Source organism: Varroa destructor, unplaced genomic scaffold (genome assembly GCF_002443255.2).
Source record: "Varroa destructor unplaced genomic scaffold, Vdes_3.0 BEIS01000002.1, whole genome shotgun sequence".
Classification (NCBI taxonomy): domain Eukaryota; kingdom Metazoa; phylum Arthropoda; class Arachnida; order Mesostigmata; family Varroidae; genus Varroa; species Varroa destructor.
Genome location: NW_019211455.1, coordinates 25870542 through 25886226, shown reverse-complemented (window position 1 = coordinate 25886226; position 15685 = coordinate 25870542). Strand labels below are relative to the sequence as shown.

The 15685-nt window shown below is 42.7% G+C and overlaps 1 protein-coding gene and 1 long non-coding RNA gene across 9 annotated transcripts in view; one reads left to right on the top strand and one right to left on the bottom strand.

The window, feature by feature from the left end:
- The window catches only part of LOC111243870 (uncharacterized), a 174051-nt gene that overhangs the window by 133666 nt on the left and 24700 nt on the right, over nucleotides 1–15685 (top strand). For all 5 annotated transcript variants that reach the window (XM_022790105.2, XM_022790103.2, XM_022790102.2 and 2 more), the window contains one exon: nucleotides 4629–4750. In XM_022790105.2, the coding sequence (XP_022645840.1) occupies nucleotides 4629–4750 (122 nt within the window). The remainder of the gene's footprint in view (nucleotides 1–4628; nucleotides 4751–15685) is intronic.
- The window catches only part of LOC147757590 (uncharacterized), a 45382-nt gene that overhangs the window by 20886 nt on the left and 8811 nt on the right, over nucleotides 1–15685 (bottom strand). For 2 of the 4 annotated variants that reach the window (XR_015321021.1, XR_015321022.1), the window contains 3 exons: nucleotides 9863–15071; nucleotides 8135–8235; nucleotides 6850–7185 (listed from right to left, as the gene is read on the bottom strand). This is a non-coding gene — a long non-coding RNA (uncharacterized LOC147757590). Of the gene's footprint in view, nucleotides 1–2363; nucleotides 4172–4575; nucleotides 4731–6849; nucleotides 7186–8134; nucleotides 8236–9862; nucleotides 15072–15685 lie in introns of those variants that run through there. The other 2 variants (XR_015321024.1, XR_015321023.1) reach the window with 2 other exon arrangements.

The window sequence follows — 15685 nt, the reverse complement described above, 5'->3', positions numbered from 1 at the left end:
TGAAAATGCCATAATTCTTTCACACTATATGTGCAATATGGAAGATAGGCGGCGGCATAGGTCCGCGAAACCTAAGTCCTGGTGGTTTGGCTGTCGAAGGGATCTTCGTTACTTTGCCTGGATTTCGAATATGTCCTCAAGAGAACAAGTCTACAGCATTTAATGAACTAGCCTATTTGGGCTGTAGACTCGTAATCAGAAGAAAATCAGGAACATTTTATTTGTTCGCGGGCCCAGCTCCGGTTTTGATGTTGGAATAAACCCGACGCAAAAAGAATGATAAGGTACTTTAGATTAAACCGGTCGATGCAACCCCTTTCGATGCATTGATTGATACATTCATTGAGTCTACGAGGCTCTTCGAATTGGGCTCAGATCCCCATTTTGCAGAAGCACGCCCAGACACACACACGAGCTCCCAAGCGTGCACGTGGCTAGGCGAGTTTGTTCTTTCTAGAAAAGGAGATTTCCGAGCAAGTAGGCTACCATCGTTTTCTTATCTATCCGAGTCGATGATGATGGTCTTGTTAGCGCGTCGGCGAATGCGCTTAGTTCCAAGATGATCCAGGTTATCATCTTATTCGGTTGTTGTGTACAACATCAACAAAATGCATACATTAGCAAGGTAATTATCATGCGATCATTCCATATCGTCAATAGATCGCAATGGATCTTAAGTGTTCTTATCCCTAATAAAAAAGACTGCGACACGGGAAAAATAATCGTCACTCGTGAGCAAAATTGTCCACGCTTCGTATCATTCTCTACTTGACTGAAGAGTTTTTAGACTTATCATGGCCGGTGTTCCGGCATACATCAACCTAAGTAAGTAAATACCTACGCACTATAATCTACCCCCGGTAGTTACTAATATACCTAAATCTATATTTAGCGTGGTCCGGCTCTGGAATGAGTATTGTGTAAGGATTCAAGGCGCAAGATTATGTTTGACAGGGTCCAGTATCAGCTGATACCGGTAGGGGTGTTCGCTGAAGGCCAACATGGCTTTAGCTGCTAACAGTTGGTGGTCAAATGCTATATTTTGCAGATGGAGTACATCGTTGAAAGCGTAATTGCAGCACATAACATATCTTGTAAACCGTTCGTCTGCCACGTACTAGGGAAACTAGAAATCTGGGTGATCAGTTTGTCAAACAGTTATTTTTTGGGAAACGTTTACTATTGTTCGAAAATTACCCTCAGCATAGTAAAGCATCAGACACTCTGTGTAATTCCATTAGTAGATGCTTTCAAGGGTTCATTAAACACTAAATGCCGAACCGTTCTAGAGCCAAAAGACAGCCTTACCTAGGTCAGTTTCATTGTCTTCGCTACCTCTACATCGGCAATACTCATAGATTCTTTACGACTATAACGCATCGATACAACATCACCCCCTCAGGATTCACCATCCATTCTTGCACCTCCTCCTCCATATTCCCCAGTCGGCTGTCTGTGTTCTTGTACCTCTAACAATGACTGGTCTCGGACACGATGACCACACGGTCTGTACGAGGCATTTGAGGGAAGGTATACTACAGTACACCAGTGCTACTACATTCTCTACCCCCTTCCCATGGTCGTTTTGTATCCGGACACCATGACCCTGTATCGTCTATTTCTAATCAGTATACAGTTCTACATTCCACTCTAGTCAATACATACTCGTGTGTAACGCGTTCGTTTACCGGTGGCGTGGCTCGAGACGTTGATGGAAGATCGTTGAGGGAGCACAGACACGGGGAGTTCGTAGGATTCTGTATGAAAGGCGAAGCAACGCCTGCTAAATTATATATAGAGTGGAATGGCGAAAATTATCGACTATATTTCTATTTCGAAGTTTGAGTGCGGGTATGGGAATTGCAGAAAGGAGAGAGGGCTAGGGAGTCTTAGGGGTGTCTGGCGAACGTTGCGACCCACGCTCAGCCCAAGCTATGCATGTTTGTCTTCTGATCTCCACTGCACAATAAATAGTTAGCTGTGAACGCGCTCGCGTACTGCGGGTGATCTTCGTTACTATCTCATTTTCCTTCTTTTTCGCTGGTCCTACTGCTAATGGTGTCCGAAACCAATGGTGTGCAAGGGGCTATTCGTGGATCGGCCACAGAGAGACCAAGCTGCCCTAAAGAAACCGACGAGCATATATATGGTGATCATTAGATCGCGAATAATTTAGGAAGTATGATTAAATAGGTCTCAGATAGAAGTAACAGAGATGAGAAGAACGTACTTAGGGGTACGCGACAGATAAAGGTCATTTAAAAACAGAAAAAATTATAAAAGAAGCAACAGTACACCTCAGTATTGGCTCGTTGAGCTTGAACTAAAAGATATGAAGAATTCATACAAAGACATTGCACATATATTTCGCATTCGGATTATTTGTTGCACTGAATTTCGCATTGTTTGTCTATACATTGATTTCAATACAGTTTTAAATATATATTTATGTGTATCAGCTAAATGCTTCGTTAAATTGAGGGTTTTTATAGTTTGAGTTTTACGTCTGGTATTGCCGTTAGACATAATTCCGTCAGATGGCTGGCTCTCGGCACGAATCGAAGTCCGTTTATGCCCGGGTTCGAGTCTAGGCCATAACGTCTCCCTACGATTAGCATGCAAATACGTTTCTTCCTAAGCTGTCATAACAACAAAGGCCTACGTACAAATCACATTCGCATACGCCAGTATTTCCCTGATAACACATTTCTCTGATGGTTTACAACACGAAACGCGCGTGAGCAAACGCGACAGACAAAACTTTCAATCTACTGTCGTACATTGGCAGACCTACAGGTGGATGATATATTTTAATTGTTAGAGGACGACTTGTGCTTGCACATATAGGTAAACGTTATGAAGTACGTATGTATAGTCGTGACCTCAGAGATTTACCCAGCGAGGGTCGAAGGCAAAACTAACTCTCTTAATTCAGGCTGCAATGGATGCTAGGCAGTTAAATTAGTCGACAGGATCGCTATCCTGAGGGCGTTCCCTGGCCATCAATTAACCCTAGTTAGCAATACTGCGACACAGTAAACCCTTTGGCTACAAATATCGGCCAAACCTACCATTAAGCAGCAATTTTAATGCACCATAAATAATACATGATTCTTTTCTTCTGAACCGTTGATTCGGCTGGACAAGTACGCCAGCTTGGTCTTGAAATAGTGTTCCCGAATTGAACAAAAGCTGACCCAAAAGATCTGTGCTTAAGGAATATATATATGAAACGCTATGGAGTGCAACGTCTAGTCATTCTCATTTTGCTACTATCATGGTATCCCGTTGTATAAAAGTTTCGGTCAGTTACATGATACGTCCGACCACGCACATCATCCTTCCAATCAATTAAGTTAATGCTGGTCTAAAAACAGTAATCGTCTAACTAACATCATAATTCAAAGAAACAGATTAAAATTGCGCCTAACTCGCTGACTTTGTGACCTCGGCATTGAAAATTACGGCCAACCTTTGTCATGGTCTGCATTACCTGATGCAGACCTTATGCAATCGAATTTTATCCGTTAGGAATTGTCGCATAATTCTTTAAGTAAAGCGGTCAAAGTACTCGTTACTAAATGGACGCGTACTGCATGTGTTTAGCGATCTAATAACAGTAGCATTGAGCGACAATAGTTGGCCTCTCTCGCTATCTGTATGTCCCCGTGCCCATCCGGCTGGCCACACTTCGTGTGCTTTCCTTCGCCGTGGTCTCATCTGGGTTTTTTCTGCTGGTAGCATTACCTACCGACGCTGAACACACACACATAAATCTATTCCACATCAATGCACCCGAACTCAAGTTAAGCTAGCCATGTAGATTCACATACAAGCACACTACCGTGGACCTAAGCAGTGGCGTTCGACCTGTACCTGCGTATACTAAGGCTCCTACTGCTTTCACCCTAAGACAAATGCGTTCTTTTCGCTAGCAGACCTTAGATTTCTAACTAGACGAAGCAGCTGAGTGCGGACGAAATAATGCGTCTCTCGGAACAGACAACGCCGCAGAAGTGTCCACGAGCGGTGATTTTTTTGATTTCCTGTAGTTCGGTCTGCGGGATCTAGACGTGTGTTTCCATTTCGTGCCAATGGTTTACTGCCAATCCGTGTGAACTCACAGCGAGAAAAGGATGTCCCTTAGGGCAGCAACTTGAATTCTGTACCTCTACAAATATCGGAACATCAGCAATGGCAGAAGAAGAAAGTGTTCGAGACGTTAGAATTTGAGTAGAAGTTTGACTTATCGCCTGGAGAATGTCCAGACGATATCTGACTATACAGTTCAACATCAAAAAGCAACCGAAGCAATCGAAGTAACGTGATTCAGTGGGCGAGCTTTCTATAAACGATAGCATTTTTACTGATCTCACTGATGATAGAATCCATCAAAAATATGCCTATAATCATCAGCGTGCAGACTTCAGATCATCATTCACTATAAATCTCGGCGATATACTTTGTATAGGTATAACTCAAACCAATTAGGTAAAGTACCTGTTGGAACTATCTTCTAACCTAACCCGTTAGTAACTTATACAGACAACAAATAAAAGTTTTCCCAGATTTTACCTTCGTAGACTTAAAGGTTAACGTGTTTCCTTCGTGATTTCTCATCATGCCAGGTGTTCGGGGCAACACGCATGCCTGTTCAGCTGGACACGTGATCACGTCAAAGATCCCGAGGCCCGAGCTCGTTGTAAAGGCGAGGGTATTATTCATGTGGCCTACCGATGTGTTGACTTTGGTAAGTAAATCTTTAACATAAATAAGATGGCGCAGACTGCGCCGTGTCAAAAGCATTTTCAATATGTCTGCAAGTACCTGCTATGCGGCGCGTACCAGTATATCGTTTAAAAAAAATAGACTGTAACATATAGCTTGGTACAAAAGGGGGAAAATGTCGTGTAAATAATATATAGAGGACAAATTTTGAATAGAAAATTTATTCAAGGGACTTCTAAAATCCATTTGCACCTTTACCCTAAATGTCAGGCGGTAGTATGTAAGTGGTAAAGCCGGAAGCATAGCGTATATTCCCTAGCTCGTACTGTGGAGAACGATTTTTTTTATAGCAATTCTTCTAAGAAACGTTTGCTGTACATATATGTAACAATTGTCATACACAAAAGAAAGGAAGCAGCGGTTTGTTAGCTCTGGCAAAGTAACTTCTCTTTTGTTGCAGCACGAATGGAATTGGAAGCTAAATTATACTTTATTTTGTATGACCTTTGCAGAGATTACCGGTTCACTAGCTGTGACAGAGTAACACGTTGATTCGACCATTTTTTATTGCGACAGCTTTTTGCTTTTAATTGTTGACTACAGCCGGCTAGGAGCCGATATCGCTGCTATAGATCTAGTCGAGTGGCGGAAATTACTTGGACGTAAGGTTACCATAAAAAGAAAAATGTCCACTTTTATAGCCGTAGAAAGCATCGAGTTGGCTGGGGTCGCTGCCGTCTGGCCTTTTGCCCTATAATGTAGCTCTCCCTTATCACTTACTGCCGCGTCAGTTCTTTCTAAGCTCGTGAGCGCACTGGAGCATGTGCCCAACCTCAAACTTGACGTCGCCTTTATTTTCATTCTCGCAGATTGAACAACTTCTTAGCTGACGCTCCGCTGAGCCAATGTTTGTCCCGCCCAGGCCGTTTCTCGATCCGTGCCCAGTATGCACCCAGGGCTAGCAGACCTGTCATGCAGGCTTTAACCTGCATAGCAATCGGAACTCTGTCGGATCCGTTGGGTAGCTCCAATGTTCTGATGTAATGTCATAAGTTTGAAGAGGATTTGCTTATGCTTAACAGCTCAAGCATTGGTGTCAGTTTGGGAAAATACACATACTGGATCACTTGTCAGATGGGCAAATTGTACTATTCATGTCATTCCCACAGGGCGCCTAGCTGGCAAATAGAGAGGATTATATGAAAAATAGTATAAAGTTTGTCCGCTTCTGGCATGCACACGTACACAACACTGTTAGAAAGAACTACTCATATAGAGTAATTAGTTTTTTGGGCTCTCTCGAAGACTTGACTAGAAATTTATATGGCGCAGATGGACCTGGATTCCCGAACAGCTATTGGCTCTTTGAACAACGTCTGTGCAAGAGTTTTTGGTGATAGCTAAAAATTATGATCGACAAACCCACTTTGCTTTGCACACGTGCAGTATTATTCTGAAGCTTTCGATTAGCAACTTCTAACTTATATAAAACAAACAATTTTAACAGAAGCTTTCTAAAGTCGCGAACATCAGAAGTCTCTACTTCGCTTTACATAGACGCAACAAAAATGTTTGTACGCTGTTGCTCACATGCAAGTACCATATGCCTTAAGGTGGTCTAAGTTCAGTAATTAGGCCACCTAAAAGGGGCACAGCTGTAGAAATTTTAACAGTAAAGCTTTGAAGATTAATTCGATATTGATAATAATCTCAAGCATTAGGATAAACCGTTTCACTCTTGGGGCTATTATTATCGTCTCTTATTGAAAAATCGGCCAAAATTCTCGTTTGACTTAATAGTAGCGTATGCTCAAGTTTTAGTACTATTGAGCACCACGAGAAACCTGTTCCAGTTATGGCTTCTTTCTACATAGACCCTATGTACTCGTTTGTACGTATGCATCGAGAATCATTTGACAGAGAGGCAAAAAGCCCATGGCAACAACAATAGGCATAATGTTGACGATCACGACGAAAGTCCACGACCTGCCCAAGGGCCTAAAGTGACGAGATACTAGCTACTGGTTTACCGTATGCCATCAAGGCATTGGGCAACAGCGGCAGCGATGGTGGTGGGCGGCAATCAACAGCTTGTGGTTCTTCGCGTTGAGTAGGGTCGCATAGTGTTCCCAGCCACAGCTGTCAATCAACTATTATAACTATCTATTCTGCTCTGCTCGGCACAGTCACTAGCTGGCTATTCTAAATTAAGACCACTCATCACTCACTTGTTGGTTGGTGTGTGCAAGAGACTAACTCGAGTAGCAGTTGAGTGACGGACGAGGAGCCCATACGGCCAGACGCCGAAACGCAAAGAGACGTTACCGACACGGACAACAGCAGGCCATAAACAGACAGATGCGGTCAGGGCGGGATAAGGCCGCGCCGTAGCCCTCCGAGGGATGTTTTTAATGCACTGACGGATTGACACTTAAGCACCGTACCACACAGACAAATCTAATAGATTCAAAGAGTGAATACGGTAAAATAGTCAGTGCGCGATACCGTTTGTTCGCCGCACGAATTCTCCTATATATGCCTATATAAACTCATACAGCGACATTGACTAGAAAAACGATACAGCCTCCAGCTAGCAAAAATGAGCAGGTTAGAATTATATTTGGTCGGCTACTGTTTCCGCGCAGTGAACCATCATTAAAGCCAGCAGCAGCATCATTGTCAGTACTACCTAGGTCAACCGTCAGCGTTGCCATCGCCTGCGCCTCAAATTGCTCGTTAAATTCGAACCTCATCCGTAAAGGTTGTAGCAATACGGGCAAGCAAAAGCCGACGAGTGAATAGACAGACAATAGCGCGAGACAAACGAGGGTAGCGCATACAAACGGAGAAAAGGAGACTAGAGCACAGGCGGACCGTGCGAAGGCAGCTGCGTAGACAGACAGGCATCAGCTAATTAAATGTAGGGAGATAATGAGAGACGTAGAGAGTGGCACTGCTTTCAGTTTTCTTTTTGTTACGACAGCGACAGAAAGGCAAGGGGATAGAGATATTGGAGAGGAGGGGAAATCTATCGCGATACTGAAGCACGATGATTAACTGTTTCAATTTTGTGTACGGATGTCAAGATATTTCTGATGGTACCAATAAAGAAAAGATAATCGTAGGCAAAAGACAGGCAGAGGTGTGTTTTAGTAATCGAAGGCTGGCAGAAGAGGCGACTCGTTCGCTAATTGTTTCGACAAGCTACCAGAAGCAATAGAATTTCTACATAACATTAATAACTCCAGGCAACTGCTGTAAGACCAGTCTTGTTGTGATTATTATTGCGTCACACAATCAATACTACTATATATATATATATATATATATATATATGTATATATATATATATATACACTCGTGTTAATAGGTAAAGTTGTTTGCGGGTATTGTTGTTTAACTATACCTGGCTTATTTTACTCGACAATCTCCGCCAAACCTGCGGCTCTCGCCCAAAAGAGCCCATTTTCAGCTGGTTGGGAATGGGGTGGCTTTCCGTGCGCAAGCCTGCGAACGTAAAATGAAAAGAGGGTTTACTAAACTTAAGCGTCTGTGTCAGTACAACTGAACTGTCTTGAGATCCAGTTATTCAGCTATTTTTGCACAAGCCAATAGCCAAAGTTAAGAAAACTTGAATCAAAATGTGTGAAAATTCTGTCAAAACTTGCGGCTATAGAACAAACGTGCAAGCGTCTTAAATAGAACATATCGAACCGATTGGCACTATAAGGCCGGATAATTGTTTTAGAGTCGCTTAATTTTAAATTGTCTATTGCACCTGAGCGAACTTGAGCATACCCATATCTCTCATATAGGCATACAGAAGAACAGAGCAAACCTGCTCTCGCACAGTTCAGGTTGCGACAAAGCTCGGAGACATCGGACCCAGTCAAGCTAAACTAGCGGACATTTTTCCATCATCAGTGTGATGGTACTGCTGCTTTCTATGCTTACAAAGGTAAGACACTTTCCAGGTTTACGCACGCAGTACAAACACACTTAAGAGAAATGATTGACAAGCGCCAGGGTAAGGCCTAAACTTCCTGATGTGTTTTTATTGTTGTTGCTGTTGTTATTGTGTGCCTGAGATGCATCTAGCCCTCTTCTATATTCTGTTGATCGCACGCGCCTTTCGAGGTAATGGCACACCTCGTTGATTGATCCTGACCTATCAAGTGGGTGCAGGTGACGGCACACTATAGGCTTACCTTTACTTCTTTGCCCATCGGCCCACTGACGACAAAAAGGTAGATGACCAACCATAACAGCAAAGAGGACCATATCAACAACCAAACCACATTTTAACTCTCTGATGTGCGTACGTCAATAAGACAAGCTACCCGCTAAACGGGATGGTTAAAAACAAAGAATAGAAGACTTGTCCCCCCCGGGCCCCTCCAGAAGTGGCAAAAGGACAGTGCTTGATAACTTGAGCGCACGTTATGTCTTTTGCATAAGTGACTAATTGCAAAGGCAAAGCAGTGGTTGCGACAGGAGCGGATATACCAAAAGTATACCGAAAAAATATATAGGTTGACAAAGAAACCACATTAGATAAAATATCACAATAGAATAAAGCCAATAGTGAGTAAAGACGAACCAGCATACAAGGAAGGAGCCATAGTCTAATGAGGTTTATTAAATCTTTTGACCACTACATTGCCTTTCACCGGCTAAAGTAAGACACCCAGAAAACTATTTTTGTATTATATATTTAATCTTATAAACTATGAAACAACCTGCCAAGTAGCTAGACTACTCTATTGCCTAAGCTCGGCAATAATGTTACATGCGCGGTCGCATTCGGCAATATGTTCTGCTAAAATCCAGCAAGATAAGCTAACATTGTATCACGTATGTGCTCATAGCAGTATGTCTTCGTATTTTATACGTGACATGGCAAAAATTTACGTGTCACACGCACGTTCCTGCACTTCGTAAATAAATTTCGAAAAATTAGTGATCGTAACACATATGTTCTGTAGAAGGTTTTGTCTTATTTTATAGGTTGAGAAAAGGGCGTGTCATCCTTATGCAGACTATCCAAATATAAGATATATCTGCGTATACAATTACCTATATACATATTTCTCTTAACGAATGTATACATAATATGCATTGAACAAATATTTACCATCTTGTCTAGTGAGCTGCCGTCTGAGCTACGTATCCGGCATGGTGGTGCCATCTGTTTCCTTTCTAAAGAGCGATTTTTTTCCCTGCACGTCCTCTCTCTCCTCCTTCCGTCGTATGTGTGGTGGCATGCCATTTTAAACGCACACATATACAGGCACACATCTCGCTGGGGGTTCCAACAGCGGCTACCTAGACTCTACGAACTTCAAGCACTGCCACACGAAACCAGACATTGAAGTTGTCGGTCGTTGTCCAGTACTGCTGGCGCACTCCAACAAAATCAGCGCTAACGGAATTTACAAATTCCTATCCTAATCTATTTTCCTTCGCGTCCGTTTAGCCACACTGTTACTCAGTCGATCAGATAAGAGTGGCGGCAAGAACTCACGTGATAGATACTCGTAGGGCTCCAAACGCTTCAAGGTCTTCTTCCAGGTGCTCCTCAGAGCAGAGGATAAAGCGCGCTGGCCAACGCTTTTATTTGACCTTTTACTATAATACTCTTCCCAAACATACGGATATGTTTGCTACTGGTATCGTGAGGAAATTACTTAACCGTGATCAAGGAAACACTGCCTTATTCCTCTATCGTCTCACTGGCACTTGATAAAGAAAAACACGTATACACACACTCAGGGCAAATTGTATAGTTCAACACATACGGCCAGTTCGACCAATACGGTAAATGACTGCCTATTATCGATTTGATACCGTACATCGAAAAAGCGGGACAGTGTACATAGGTCAGGAGTACCACAAAATGTCATAACTTCTTTGATATTGTGTACAGACGACTGCTAGACTATATACATCGAAGGAGCTATGAGCGAGTCCTCTTCTCCCATTTCCGTGGGGCATTCAACCAGACTTCAGAATAGGAAGCCACGAAGGTATTCCTGTGTATGCCCAAAAAGTCTCAAAAGGAATCTTACATCACTGAACCCATTGCATGCCGGATGACGATCTGCAAAGCAAACGGCCGGAGCAAGCGATCATAATAAGAGTGGTTTCGGAAGAGTCGTTGTTATGCTGGCCAATGGAGGTGCAGCACTGATTGCTTTCTGCTGCTTTACTCAAACTGCCTAGATTCACCAAAGTTATCATCTCGTCCGCCATTTGAACGTTACCCTTACAATACGCATAACTGTATCCCAAGATTTAGCTAACCTCCTTAGAGTACGAACGACAGTACACTTTTGTCTGTCTGGTTGTGTCGCCATAAACGTCGTCTAAACAGAGTTGGGATAAAATCATAAGCCGACCGCTGTACCTCACCCTACTTTCCACAAATTCACTTCGGTATCGATGCTGATCAACCGTCTTCCTTTTCGGGCGGCACTGCAATGAAAGTGGGGACTGATTTTAGCCAGGGTACCGCGTATAGTTTTCAGTTTGCCAGACGCAGAGACAGATGCTTGGAACGCGGTAGCAACTTTACAGCGGCTCGTGTCCGTCTCTTTTTTTATCTCTCTGTTCAAGAATTTGTCCGTTGGTGTGAACACGCGCTTGGTAGGAAGCAAGCAGCTTTGCAGACCGTCCATACTTCTACTCGTTGCGTTTTGCAGAGCGATCGACCGGAAAGAGTCCTCTGTTCTTAGTTGCTTTCCTCTGAAGGACTCCGGTCGAAACCGCTGAGTCATCCACTTTACCCTTGAAGATACATGGCAGGAACAGTCCTGAGGCCGATTGTGGCCGGCTAAAGGACGCCGTGTCTTTTCGTACCTAATAGAAGCGAGCTTCCAGCTTGTACATTGTTATACTCTGTCCTGTGAAACGTTTGTTTTGGCGAGCTGTGCTTGTTGCTGCTGCCATCGCCTTCGCCCCTCCCGCATCTGCGGTCCCTCTAATCCAGCACGCATGGGTCTCTAAATGATCTCTTATAAGGCATAATGGGACGCAATGGAACTGAAGATATTTTTCGACTGTGAAATAAGCGACCCGTTATGAAATGAGCGTGCACCTCGATGCCACATAGTTCCAATGCTGCTGCGGGCAACATCGAGTTGACGCAGCAGCAACCCCAACTGCTATAGCATCTTCAACCGCTTGATGCGACTGGGCTAATTGCGCGCCTGTCCCCATCTGGTTCCTAGATTTAGAAGGCTAAGAAGGCCTAGAAAGCTCACAAGCTCACTAGCATGCAGATATATGAAACCTAGAAATTGATCGTGTTTATTCAATATGAAAGCTGCTTGATACAGGTTTACAATAGCCTTATCGGATTTATCCAATGTGTTTGTTGTGACGTCTGATTGGCCAATTCATGGTCTGAGCGGCCATATCTGCGCGACTGTATCTATCATTCTATCGTGTGTACACACGATGGACTGATAGATAAACAGGCACAAGAAGACAAAATCGAGCTAATGAGAAAGTTAAACAGAAATTTTACTTGGATTGAAATAGTAATACTGCACAGAGTTCCTCCTTAGTAAGCTGTGTACATAATGACGATGCACACAGGGTAAACACATATCTCCCTAGCGGTCCATTATTTAGCGTACGTGATTAGAATCTGTAAGCTTTACTTACAAGTGGAGAATCACTTATATAAGTTATGGTTGATGTATATGTTCAGTTATTTTTTTCGGTGCTTTAATCGCTTTAAGGACAACATTTAACATGCAGCGCACTTGTTTTAACTTGAATTTCATTCGCATGTTAAATGGTTTGAGCACCTTTGGAAAAAACCAAATAGTGAGGTCATGACAGCCATTACCGCTATGCAAACGAATCAGTCAATAACCGTGGTACACTATATGATGAATCTGCCAGTAAAAATGGTGCTAGGCTAAGCAACAGCTTCGGTTATCCTTCCGACTGTATAAATGTTGGCCATACTCACTGCTGCACAATAATAATATCCTCTAAAATTTCATACGATCCAACGCAGACTCGAATGACTGACCACCCCCTTGACCTCATTCTTCAGTGCGTTCCCAAATTCGTTAGTAGACAGACGTTCGTCCCGGCTCGTTCATTAAAAATACCGCGTCTGATGACAGCCTGCTCTCCCAATGTAAGGACGAGTGCGTACATCTGTCTAATTGGGTGATGAGGACAACACACGTGTAACCTGTGAACCGCGCATACACATATATAAGCACACAGCATAATGGCTTGTACAGGTTTCAACAAATCAGTGAATCTCCTTCATGGAATCAGGGATATTTCTCGCGTAGAGAGTATCACCTATCCTTAAAAAACTGCTGTTTACCTTTTAGGCGATTCGTTTGGTAAAAATGGCATCAGGTGCAGTTTCTGGTATAATATGACTTGTATGAAATTATAAGCTTTACACAGTCAGCTTCATCGCCTTGAACCGAGGTGCTCGTCGATAACCTATGACAAAAAAAACCTTACCAAATTCGCCTATTTGCCAAGAGAGTTTTCATATTTGATTTATTCAAATTTGTAAACCTCTGTACAACCATTGTGCAGAGGTTGCAAATACGCGCTTACAAGCGTATTTAGCGGATCTTCAAACTGAATAACTTTTGAACTAGTTGGACTAGAATGATGAAACGTTGTTCTATTCCCGCAGTATGTCTTCACTTAAAGCCTCGTAGGCTAATTTGCTTCACATTTTATATAGGACTGGACGCTTCAGAGAACTAGTGCACAATATAGTAGTTATATGTCTACTTCAATATTTATGATACGCGTGATCAAAATACAGATCATTTCAACGTCTTCGCAACACAATCAATAAAGCATAATAAGCAACAAAATCAAGAAGTCGTAATCATTTGTGGTATACACTTACGAGGCAGTTGCCTTTAACTGTCCAGTGGCTTCTGGCTTAGTTTTAGCTAAATCAATATGAAGCCTATTCGACGTCATACCAGGAATCCTGCAAGGCTCTTTTTTTCCAGGGTTTCGCCTCGGATTGATCTCTATACTTATAATAGCATGAAGTCTGGTTCAGATTATGTTATTGGCAACCAATTCTGAATTACCAAAAACCTAAGGCACGAGCTTCATCAGCCCCACACGCATATATATAAATTGGCAAACGCACCGATTACCGTTGAATGATTACGTTCTGTACGATCTGTTACGCTGCTACTGAGTGCTAACTTTTCAACCTTTTGAAGATTTAGAATAGAACTTCACTGCCCTTCCGATTGGATTGTTGGTGTGCGTTGCTTTGCTATGAAGCCAGTTGAATCGCTATGCTGACATCGAAGCTCTGAAATCGTATAGAAAAATCGGTGGCAGCTATACATACTTTCCCACTTCCTTGTTTGGTAACTAAAGAGCTGGGCCAAAAGTACTGACGGGTTTGTCGTCCGTGACAGAAGCAGGCCGATGCGGTTTTAACTTGCCTGCTAGGAGTTCATCAGGATTAAATTCCTACAAGCAGAGCTATACCTCGGGTTTATTCTGAAATGTAATCGGAAGATTTAGCCAGTTCTTCAACGGCGGCGGCGACAACATGAAGACCCCTTTCGAACTATACGGGGAGACTTCATTGCTTTTTAGCTCTCGCGAAGCGTGAACGAGTGTCATTGACTTCAACGCACTCGCTTCATTCACGCATACTCTACGAAGAAGGCTTTGTGAAGACAGAGGGAGAAGATGATGATCCTTTCCAGCAACTCAGCGAACTACCGTTGCCACCTATAGATAAGTGCATTTCACAAATGGCTGGTTACATCTACATTAGTAAAAGACACTATAGGAGTTAAAAGAACGGTTTTATGTGGCTTAAGGATGATGTTTGGTAAGGTACTTTTATATGGCCATCGTGTTACTGTATAAACTTTACAATTACGATTCATACATAACGTTGTACAATTTAAAATTACACCAATATAAATTACGGGTTGTTTTGCATCGCGCTTGTTCGTATAAGGGGGCGTGCTTTTTTCGTCTCAGCTGAATTGCGTTAGTTTTATTAGATAGTAAAGGATCTTGAACTTCAATCGACGATCAAAAATCCTATTACAAATATCCGTCTCTCCTCTGTTCACAGATGATAGCGATAACCAGCATATCTGTACTTGTGCAGATTATCTAGAGACATTTAGCGAGCAATAATACAGACAAATGTCTTCCAGCCCATCCTGTAGGTGCTGATTATTGCCGGATTCATATATGGAGGTTTACGAATGCGCGAAAATAGCTTTGTAGGCTTCACTGCCGTCATATAAATGCTGCCAGAAGTACTCCGCCGACTTGAAACAGTAGCTCGAATTTTCGGCCTGCAATAGAATTTAACGATAGCATCTCATTAATGTCTCTGCATTCCAGCCAGTAAACTTATTTACAGACTATAAAACACGCTACGATATGCATTGTTAGAAAGAAATCCTCGGGGACATTTTTACGTGCCGTATGTACAATGAACCTATGTAGAAACGCGGCCGTGTAGATAGCGTTACATTTATTAACCATCGTGCCGCACGTTCTCCCGAATTCATGTGTGTAGTTAATAGACGAAGTCTATTTTGGAATCAAGACATCTTTAAAACACATTCCTTGCGCTAGAAAGTTACTGAACTGTTTGTCCTTGTTGAATTCGCTGCTCGCTGATCTTCCTTTTCCAGCGTCCTTCCGTGTTTTGCTTGTTCTTACCGGCCCCATACAAGGCCCATGCACGTCGATGACAAAATTTAAAAGGCACCTGGTGTCGCTGGTGATCACAAGCCTCATTTCGGCCCGGTAAGGCCAGTCGACCGATCATGGCCGGCGATTTAAAACTAGCAAGACTGCAAGAAGGTTGATATTTGTTTAGAAGCATACATCGTCTAGCCTTAACGTCAGTTAGTATGTGCTTTGATGTTACCTGAATACTGTATGATTGCTCAAGACAAAT